The sequence below is a fragment of the Sturnira hondurensis genome, unplaced genomic scaffold (genome assembly GCF_014824575.4).
Source record: "Sturnira hondurensis isolate 20B ecotype Veracruz unplaced genomic scaffold, ASM1482457v3 Scaffold0003693, whole genome shotgun sequence".
NCBI lineage: Eukaryota > Metazoa > Chordata > Mammalia > Chiroptera > Phyllostomidae > Sturnira > Sturnira hondurensis.
Genome location: NW_028076324.1, coordinates 9,514,599 through 9,525,035, shown reverse-complemented (window position 1 = coordinate 9,525,035; position 10,437 = coordinate 9,514,599). Strand labels below are relative to the sequence as shown.

The window sequence follows — 10,437 nt, the reverse complement described above, 5'->3', positions numbered from 1 at the left end:
TGGCCTCAACAAGGGAAACTTTATTATTCCCGGTGGAGTGGCAAGAATGTCGGTGAATTATGCGGCGGGGCTGTCGCCGTACGCGGACAAGGGCAAGTGCGGCCTCCCAGAGGTGAGTGCGGCCGCCGTCCCGAAGGCTGCGCCTCTCAGGGAAGCGGGCCGGTCAGGGCCGGACAGCAGCGGGGCATTGTGGGACTTTTAGGAGGCATCCAGGCTAGACAATGGGAGGGACTTCCCAGTGAGGAGGGGGTGGGAAGTGACGCCCCTGGTGCGCACGGGGCTCCGAGCACGTCCATCCTCAAATTGGCGGGGGCTGACACAAAAGGAAGGCCCCCGCGTCGGTGAAGTCCTGAAGTTCTGATGAGGGAGCAAAGGATGTAGTTTTAGGCGGAAGGCACCGCAGGGGCAAAGTCAGGGAGTTGGGAATAAACGCTGTTGGGGAACAGATTAAGGCAGAGAGGTTTCTCGAGTTAGGCCAGGACGGGCCCCAAATGCCAGCCTGGGAAGTTGACACTTAATCCTCCTGATGATGGAGAAAGGTTTGGAGTTGGGAAGGAACAGCCCGGAGGATGGATGTATCGTATTTTGCCGTGTATAATGCGCATCCACGATTTGGTCCAAACTTTCAGGGGGGGAAGTATTTCGTTTCAATTTAAATCCAATTACTTATTTATCTATTTATTTATATTTAGATGCTTGTTTTTTGTATTACAAAGAAATTTTAGTATTTTGAGCATGTTATGGTACAAGAATAATTACAAATAATTACAAAACACAAGAACAGATAAGGTACTACCCATATATAATGCATATCCTTATTTTCCCCTAAAAAATCTGGGCCAAAAGAGCTCATTGTACATGGCAAAATACGGTTATTATGTGTCAGAAAGGAGAGATTTCTCTAGAGAGAAGTCTTCCCTTCTGGAAATTTGGGAAGATTGCCCTCATTCCATGAAAGCTCGTCCGTTCATTCTGAATCACATCACTTATGGAGTCAGATGGTACGAATCCCTCCAGAGGCCCTGCTCCTCTCCTGCTCATACTTGCTTTAATCCTCAGATATTTATTGAGCACCTGCTGTGCACCAGGTACTTTCTAGGTCCTGGGACCACAGCAGGTAACAAGACAGACAAAACCTCCTCGTTCCAGTGGAGAAAGAGAGAACCAGCAAATAAATACAATAAGTGAAATGGATGAGATCGGTCGCGTTCAGGGCGGTATGGCCGTAGACTAGATGGGCACTAAGGAGAAAGCACTAAGGAGAAAAGTAAAGCTGGCAGTGATGAGAGCTGAGGGCTGCATTGACATCAGGGAGGCACCCCTGAGATGGCTTTGTTCGGTGTTTTCTATTGTAATAAAGTACACCTTTCATACACTGTAACATCTTAATGTGCATGTAATTTTTTAAAAATATTTATTTATTTATTTTTAGAGAGTGGGGAAAGCAGGGAGAAAGTAAGTGAGAAACATCAGTGTGTGGTTGCCTCTGTTCCACCCCCGTCAGGGACCTGGCCCACAACCCAGGGCCGTGCACATAATTTTTAGGTGTACATTCAGTGGCAGTAAGTATATTTATGTTGCATAACCATCTCCACCATACACCTTCAGAACTTCCTCATCTTCCCAAACTGAAACTCTGCCCTCAGTAAACTCTTAACTTCCCCTCCCCCAGCCCCTGGCACCCACCATCTACTTCCTGTCTCTATGGATCTGACTCCTCTAGGGACCTTGTAAAGTGGAGTCACACAGTATCTGTCCTTTTGTGTCTGGTTTATTTCACTCAACAATGTCCTCAAAGTTCATCCACACTGTAGTGTATATCAGAATTTCTTTTCTTATTAAGGCTGAAATAATATCTATTGTCTGGATGGACATTGAGTTTATCCATTCATTCACTGGTGGATACTTGGGTTGCTTCCATGTTTTAGCTATTATAAATAGCCATGGCTGGTGTGGCTCAGGGGATTGAGTACCAGCCTATAAAGCAAGGGGTCACTGGTTCGATTCCCAGTCAGGGCACATGCCTGGGTTGTAGGACAGGTCCCCAGTAGGGGGTGCACAAGAGGCAACCACACATTGATGTAAATAATGCTGCTATGAACCTGAGTATACAAATGAAGTGTCTTGTGAGCCAAGACCTAAAGGAAGGGAGAGAGGGAGTCTAGGAAAAGAGCATTTTGGGCAGTAGGCTGGGGAGAGTGGGGAGGACTTGGGCTTTTACACTGAGGAAGGTGGGAGGAGGGCTGTGGGCAGAGGAGGGGCATGATGACAAACTGCCTTTTCAGATTCACTCTTCTCCCCTAGGCAAGATGGGGCAGTTCATTCTGTGGCTAGTGGCCTTGCTTCTGTGGGACACATTTTGACCACACCCCTTGTGCTCTCACACAACAGATCTTCGACCCCCCCGAGGAGTTGGAACGGAAGGTGTGGGAGCTGGCAAAGCTGCTTTGGCAGTCCTCCAGTGTGGTTTTCCACACAGGCGCTGGCATCAGCACGGCCTCAGGCATCCCTGACTTCAGGTCTGTGGGTGTGGAGAGAAGTGGAGGCAAGACCCGTTAGCTGCCCAGGACTTCCCTGTGAGCTACAGAGGCCCAGGCATTAGAGCCCATCCAGTTGCCTTGCTGCTCACTGCGTTCTGAGTGATCTTTCCACCCCTTCAGTATTTGTAATGGGAAAGATCCCTCCTCTTTGGACTTGTCTCTTTGAGTCAGGACCAACATTTCACTCACCATATTGGCCAAAACTTGATCACCTGACCATGCCTAGCTACAGTGAATGCTGGGAAATGTAGTCTTTATCTAGGCTTACTGAGCATAGCTAAATATTGGGGCACTATTACCCGAGAAGATGGGGAGAATCAGTTAGCTCTACACTCACTTGCAGATATTTTTCTGTCAGACCTGGTCCGAGTTTCCTCACTCGTGAATGTGGGTTTTAAGCCAAATAATGTCTAAACCACCCTCTGCTTCAGGCAGCCTATATGATAACAGTCTTGTAGCTGAAAAGCAGAGTTCTTTTTTAAAAAATATTTTTATTTATTTTTAGACAGAGGGGAAGGGAAGGAGAAGAATGGGAGAGAAACATCAATGTGTGGTTGCCTCTCATGTTTCCCCTACTGGGGACTTGGCCCGCAACTCAGGCATGTGCCCTGACTGGGAACCGAACCAGCGACCCTTTGCTTCACAGGCCCACACCCAATCCACTGAGCCACACCAGCCAGGGCCAGAGCTCTTAAACTAGTGGCCCCCAAGTGACTCCTGTAGGTGCTGCATTTGCAACCCTATCACAAAGGGCAGGCCTATTGCACTTACAGTGTCTTTCCAGGGCCTCTTGGGTCCAGCAGCAGAAGAGCAGGTTCCTTAGAGGGATGTTAGAATTCTAAGGCATGAATCTCCCAGCCCTTCCAGGCCTAGCCCTGGGACATCTCTTCAGCCTCAGCCCCCCCTACTCCCACTGTAACCCTCAGACCGTTTGCATTTCTCCAAACTCACAGGCTGTGGTCAGTACCCCGGGCCTTTGCTTGCCCCTTCTGCCTGAACTGCCCTTCCTCTCACAGTTCAAGAGATGGCCCAGTCTCCTCCAGGAAGCCTTTCCATACTTCCCACACAGAGCCCTCACCACCTCCACTGGGCCATCCTAGCCCGTAGAACATAGGGCTGAAGGGTCTGTGTTCACCTGTGTCTCCCCTGACAAGATCAAGGACTCCTCAAGGGCAAGACCTGGTTCCTCTAGGGCCCCAGCATCTCCCAGCATAGGGCCAGGCAGCAGTAAGTGTTGGTCAAATGGAGTAATTAACTTTTCGTCTTGGTGTGCACTCTTCTCTCTCCTTCCTTCCATCCCTCCGTCCCTCAATCAATCTCTCCCCCTCTTTCCCCCTTTGTCTGTCTCACTCTCCCTGTCTTTTTCTATCTCTCTGTGTCCAACTCTCTGTTTCTTTTTATTTCTCCCTCTTTCCCTGATCCCTAAATTCTCTCTGTCTCTCTGCATCTCTCCCCACATGCCACCTTTAGGGGCCCCCATGGCGTCTGGACCATGGAGGAGCAGGGCCTGGCTCCCAAGTTCGACACCACCTTTGAGAGTGCACGGCCCACACAGACCCACATGGCACTGGTGCAGCTGGAGCGTGTGGGCCTTCTCCAGTTCCTCGTCAGCCAGAACGTGGACGGGCTGCATGTGCGCTCTGGCTTCCCTAGGTAACACCCAGCTGCCAGCCCCGCTTAGACCCTGGGCAGGCTGCCCCTCTCTCTGGGCCTCAGTTTCCTTATTTGTAAAATGGAGGTTGATGTGGCAATACAGCAAGGCCACAGGGGAAGAGCTCGACACTTAATAAGATTTTGCAAAGCAGACCTGTCATTGTCGGGGCCTCCTGGGCACATCTCAAGAACTGGGGTCCTCTTTTCCAGGTCCCAGGGCAGCTGCAGAATCTCCCTTGAGGTGAGGAGGAGAAGAAATTGGGAGAGGGGAGGAGGGTGGTCAGGGTCTAGAATCTGCAGTTGCATTTTAATACTCCTCCTTAAAACGTTCATACTGAATGTACACACGGGACTGGGGCAGAAAGACTGGCTCCTTAACACCAAGTGTGTCCCCTCCCCAGCCGTTTCCCGCAGTCCTGCCCTTGAGGATGATGAAGGCCCACCCCAGTCAGCTGTTCACACAAGTAGCCAGACCCTGCATGGGCCGGGGATGAGGGAAAGCACTGGTCTCTGCTTCTGGAGGAGAGTGAGGCGGCTGCCCCCCCGCTCTTCTCAGATGGGCCCGAGTCCACACTCTAGCCCTCTGGCGCAGACGTAAAGTGTCTCCAGGAGTCTGGCAGCTTTTCTGACCTAGAGATATCACCAAAGCCTTCATCCACCCAGACACGTACACCCCTAGAAAGCACGACCCCAGCCTCCCTGGCATGGTGACCCTCAGGCCCTATTCCAGGCCGTAACTACTGGGCACCTCGTTATCTCTCCAATCAGAGTAATTCACTAGACGGATGACTGCACACCTAGCCCTCAGGGCCTGTATAGATGGTTCTAGAAAAGAAAGCACACATTTTCTCACTGCATAGCAAATACACTTCTGTGGCACAGGGCTTTTATAGGAACACAAATCCAGGGAAGTCTGTTCCGCACACACCCGCCAAGTTGAGTTGGGGTGTGTAGGTGGAATGGGAGTGGAGCAGAGCTGTCTGCTGGCCCCTTTCCAGAGATGGAGGGGAGTCCCTGGGGGAGGAGCTGGGAGTGTTTTCGGGGATTTCAGTGCCTCCAGTTTCCTGGCTGATGGGCTTTGCAGCAGCCCCCTTGCCTGCCACCCCCAGCACCCCGCTGCTCACGTCATAGTGACACTAGTCCATGTGTGCGCTGGGGAAGGCGCCAATCCCTTCTCACTGACTGGGCCATGTGCAACAACAACTTATTGAGTGCCTACTGCACTACAGACACAGTTTTAGATGTAGGACAGAGCGCACCAGAGAGAAAGTCCTGCCTTCCTCACTTATACCTAGTGGGAAAGAGACCAGCAGAAAACAAGATAAGTAAATAAATTAAATTGTATGTCAGACGGTGATTATTGCCACAGAAGAAAAGGAGGTTGTGCAGGGAGTGGGGCTGTGGGGAGTTGCAGCTTTTAACAGGGAGGTCAGGTGGCTGTGACCTTTGAGCAGGGACATGAAGGAGGTGACAGAGGGAGCCATGGGGAAGAGCCCTCTGGGCCTGGTCATTGTTCCCTCAAACATCCCAAGTTGAACACTGTCATCCCATTTCACAGATGGGACTGAAACACAGGTTGAGTGACCTGCCCCAGATCACATAGCAGGTAGGCAGCAGAGCCAGGAGTTGACCTCGTAATTCCAAAGCCCATGCTCCAGGGCCACCCACCTCCTCAACCTCTTCCTTTGCAGACTGGGTCCTTCAAACCTCTAGCCCTATCAGGAGGCTCTGCCACACTTTTAGGTAGCTTTTATGAATGGAATGGGCTACCTATGTGTGGTGGTGAAGTCAGCTGGGGAGATTAATGATTCCTTAGGCTCAGAGAGGTTGGGCCACCTGCCCGGGGTTGCACAGCTGGAGGAACCAGAAAGAAGGAGTCAGTGGGTCCCATGGATGAGGGGTTTGGGAAGACTTCCTGGAGGAGGAGGGCTTGTCTCTGTACCTGAAGCCTCAGGATTCGGCGAGCTCACTGTACCACCCAACCTCTTCTCCTCCTGCAGGGACAAGCTGGCGGAGCTTCATGGGAACATGTTTGTGGAAGAATGTGTCAAGTGTAAGACGTGAGTGTCATGAGAGGGTGTGAGCAGGCAAGCTGTGGTAGCCCAGGCGCCCAGCCTGTTTTCTGTCACTTCCCAGGTTGAGATGTGCAAAAGAGTTGAATCTGAGACTGAGACTCAGGGTGGGGGGCAGGACTGGGGTGTGATTGTCGAGGGCAGCACGTCTTCCTCCCGGGGAGGTGCATTCATTTCCTGTGGCTGCCACAACAAACAGCCACAAGCCAAGTGGCTTAAAATAAAAGAAATTTATGTCCACAGTTCTAGAAGCTAGAAGTTCAAAATCAAGGTATTGGTGGGGACACGCTTCCTCTGAAATCTGGAGGGGCGGATCCTTCCGTCCTCTTCCAGCTTCCTGTGGGTTCTGGCCTGCCTGGGTGTTCCTTGGCTGTAGATGTGTCACTCCAACCTCTGCCTCTGTCATCACATGCCTGTCTGCTCTGTGTCTCCATGTCTCTTGTCTCCTTTCTGAAGAGGACTCCAGTCACATTGGATCAGAGCCACCCTACTCCAGCATGACCTCATCTTAGCTCTTTACCTGTGCAATACCCCTCTTCCAAACGTAGTCATATTCTAAAGTACAGGGATCAGGACTCCGGTGTGCCTTTTCAGGGCACACAGTCTAGCCCATGACGGGCTGTGACAGCTGCGACCCCAGCTCTGGGAAGGCTGAGCCAGAGCCCTTCCCGGAACAGGTGGGCTCTGGGTGTGTCTCCCCCTGCGGGGAGACGGCCTCACAGGTGTGATTGACCATGGGGATGTCAGGGGCAGGGAGCATGGCCCTGCCAGCACCTCCTGCAGGTGGAACTGTAGAGACCAAGGCGTAAGGGGGTCCCCCCATTGTTTTTTAAAAAATGTTTTTCTCCCAGTTTATTTTGAAAATTTTTCAAGCCACTGGGAGACTCACAAGAACCATATGATGAACTCACACTTAACCTAGACCGGCAGTGAAACTTTCTTGTAAAGAGCCAGATGGTAAATGTTTTCAGCTCTGTGAGCCAGGCTGTTTCTGTCACAACTACTGGCTCTGCTGTGGTAGCACAAAAGCCACTGTAGACAACACATAAAGGAATGGGGATAACCATGTGCCAATAAAACTTTATTTACAAGACTATACCCGGAAGGCTGGATTTGATCCAGGGGACGTAGTTTGCTCGCCCCGACTGAGATTCCCCAATGTCACCTTTTGCCACAATCTGTTTTCCCTTCTCCCTGTGTTTTCAGTATTTGCTGTGTTGTTCAGGAGTAAGGGGAAGACCAACTTGTCCTTTGCCCCCAAACCCTTAAGATATTTGTCTCCCTCCAGCTTCAGCATTCTCTTCCACCACCACAGTGCAGTTACTAAAATCGATGTAATGTGGCGATTCAGTCTCCAGTCCATTTTCCCAGTGCTCCCACTATTGCTGTTTTTCTCCTGGTCTGAGATCCGAGCCAGGGTCACACTCTGCATGTCATTGTCTCGTTTCTTTAGTCTCCTTTGTCTAGAACAGTTCCTGACCTTTCTCTGTTTTCCGTGCTGTTGACACTGTGAAGCAGATGTTTCATGGAAAGCCCCCTACCCCCATTCGGGGCTTGTTGGGTGTTCGTGCTAACATTCTAGTCATGTGGTCCCCACTTGCCTGGGAGAGTGAGAGCCCCCCAAAGCAGGAACCACTGGGTAGGGCTGGAAGGTGGGAAGGTGGTGGCCTTCACCTGCCCCCACCATTCCTCCTTCCTCCAACATAGGCAGTACGTCCGGGACACTGTCGTGGGCAGCATGGGCCTCAAAGCCACTGGCCGGCTCTGCACTGTGGCCAAGGCAAGGGGCCTTCGAGCCTGCAGGTGAGTGACCCCTGTCCGTGCCTTGGAGCCCCAGGGAGGTGGCAGGTCCCCATATTGACTGTCCCCCAATCCTCACCATTGCAGGGGGGAGCTGAGAGACACCATCCTGGACTGGGAGGATGCCCTGCCTGAAAGGGACCTCACACTTGCTGATGACGCCAGCAGGTCTGACCCCCAGATGAACTCAGGGTGGGGTACGCAAGGGAGAGGGGCAAAAGCACAGTCAGCTTCAGCATGGGGTGGGGGACTCCAACTCAGAGGTAGAGTCAGGAGAGACTTCCTGGAGGAGGCAGCCCAAACCCATTCTGGGCCTGGATTTCCCTGTAATAACAGCAGCTACTAGGTACTAGTCCTCGCACACCTGACCCTGGGCCAGGGGCTTCACAGACACTGCACTCATAAGGAAGCTGAGGCATTAGCAAGGTGCCTCCTTTGTGCAGCACCACCCAGCCATTGTACCCCAGGAGTCCAAGTGTGGAAGGGCCTGCCCAGCTCAGCAGCTCCCCTCTGCCAGCAGGGTAGGGGTGGTTCCAATAGAAGGGAAGCCTGGCGCCCTGGGGTGCACCTGGGCAAGTAGCAACAGGGTTTGAGATGCCCTCCCCCTCACTGTGGGGCAGGAGTTGCAGAGAGACTCAGCCCAACCCCACCTTTCTCCTGGTCCCAGGAATGCAGACCTGTCCATCACGCTGGGCACCTCCCTCCAAATCCGGCCCAGTGGGAACCTGCCCCTCGCCACCAAGCGCCGTGGAGGCCGGCTGGTCATTGTCAACCTTCAGCCCACCAAGCACGTACGTGCTGAGCCCTCCCCTGACATTTCCCCTGCCCCAGATGAGCCCTCTGCCTCCACCTGACAACGCATCTCTGTCTCCGCAGGACCGCCAGGCCGACCTGCGCATCCACGGCTACGTAGACGAGGTCATGACCCGGCTCATGAAGTACCTGGGCCTGGAGATTCCTACCTGGGATGGACCACTTGTGCTAGAGAAGGCGCTGACACCCCTGCCCCGCCCGCCCGCCCCCAAACTGGAGCCCAAGGAGGAGTCCCCCACCCAGTTAAATGGCCCATCGCCAGCCAGCCCCAAGCAGGAGCCCACAGCTGAATCCACGGCTCAGCACAATGGTTCCGGGCCCGTCAGCCCCAAAAGGGAGCAGCTGGACAGTCCAGCCCCCCGCAGGACTCCTAAAAGGGTGAAGACTGAGGTGCTTCCCAGCTGACCAGGGAGGCTGGGAGGGCGGGGCTTTTTTTTTCTCTTCTTACCTGCTTCACTTTGTTACTTGCCTCTGCCCCGGGGGAGGAGACCTCAGGGCACCAGGAGCTGTGCTGCAGGCCCCTTGGCAGACTTGCCGTCCACTGGGGCTCTCTTTAGCTCTAGGGGCCTCTGGCAGGGCCAGGGAGGAGCAGCGCTGGCCCAGACTGCGACCTTCTAGCTGACACCGAGGGCCTCTGTTCCACCCTACCTGTCTCTGGACATTCTGGGGAGGCGTGGCCACACCCTCCCTCAGTATGGGGCCCAAACAGGAATTAACTCTGCACTCTGGGCCCTCACATCCTGCAACCCCTGCCTCCCTGAAACTGCCCTCATGGCCCCCGCAGGAGGGAAGGGAGGCAGACCTGCCACCTAGGAGCTAACCCTCACGGTGGAACAGACAATAGAGGCTGCGCTGCTTGTGGGCACCAGGGAGGAAGGTGGGCCCGCCCGCCTGGCTTCCTGTAGCCTCCCAGAAGAGTCTTCAGTGCAATAAAAGCAGAACTTTTTGCATCAGAGTCTGTGTTTAACAAACAGCCTTGTGCCGGAGATAGGTCCCAGTCCCAGGGAAGGAGTTTGTGGTTCCCACCTCCTCTTGGATGTCAGGCTGTGCTTCCGTGCAATCCAGGCTTGGGGGTGAAGGAGGGCAGTGCCAGCTGCTGGCATTCCATAAGCCTTCAATTTATAATTGCATGCCTATTTGCAAGATTTCTAAATACTCACTCTTCTTACTAGGCTGTGAGCTGGAGGAAAGAAGCCACATCCTTTGGTCCTGATTGTAGCCCTTGGGCACCTGGTACGCAAAGGGCCGGGGCAGCTTGTTAAAAGCTCAGGCACAGCTGGGTTCCACCCCTCCCTAGCTGAAACCTTGGGCGGTCCCTTCACTTCTGGTACCTCAGTCTCTTAATGGGTAAAATGAACATGGTGGGCGGCCTATCCCTCCTAGAAAGTAGCTGCCCAGCTCCTCCGTGGGTGCTGGAGACACCAGGACCTCAAGCTCCACCTGCTGCTGCTCTCCATGGTGCTGAAGATGTGCCCAGTGCCTTTCTGGCCCCCTCTCCATCCTGGGTGCCCGAGGACCCCTGACCTCACTCCCCCATCCCAGGCTGGCCCAGCTCCTCC

The 10,437-nt window shown here is 53.3% G+C and overlaps 1 protein-coding gene across 5 annotated transcripts; it reads left to right on the top strand.

Moving 5' to 3' along the window:
- On the top strand, positions 1-9,833 carry SIRT6 (sirtuin 6). Of its 5 annotated transcripts, XM_037042568.1 has the most exons (9): positions 2-112; positions 2,392-2,519; positions 4,011-4,193; positions 4,404-4,434; positions 6,194-6,253; positions 7,973-8,068; positions 8,153-8,233; positions 8,733-8,856; positions 8,942-9,833. In XM_037042568.1, the coding sequence occupies exons 1-9, from the start codon at positions 60-62 to the stop codon at positions 9,281-9,283; spliced, it is 1,098 nt and encodes a 365-aa protein (XP_036898463.1). In that variant the 5' UTR covers positions 2-59; the 3' UTR covers positions 9,284-9,833. The 5 variants fall into 5 exon arrangements, with proteins under 5 accessions (XP_036898464.1, XP_036898463.1, XP_036898465.1 ...); XM_037042569.1 differs by lacking the exon at positions 4,404-4,434 and having other exon boundaries at positions 1-112; XM_037042571.1 differs by lacking the exon at positions 2,392-2,519 and having other exon boundaries at positions 36-112.
- The last annotated feature ends 604 nt before the right edge of the window (positions 9,834-10,437 follow it).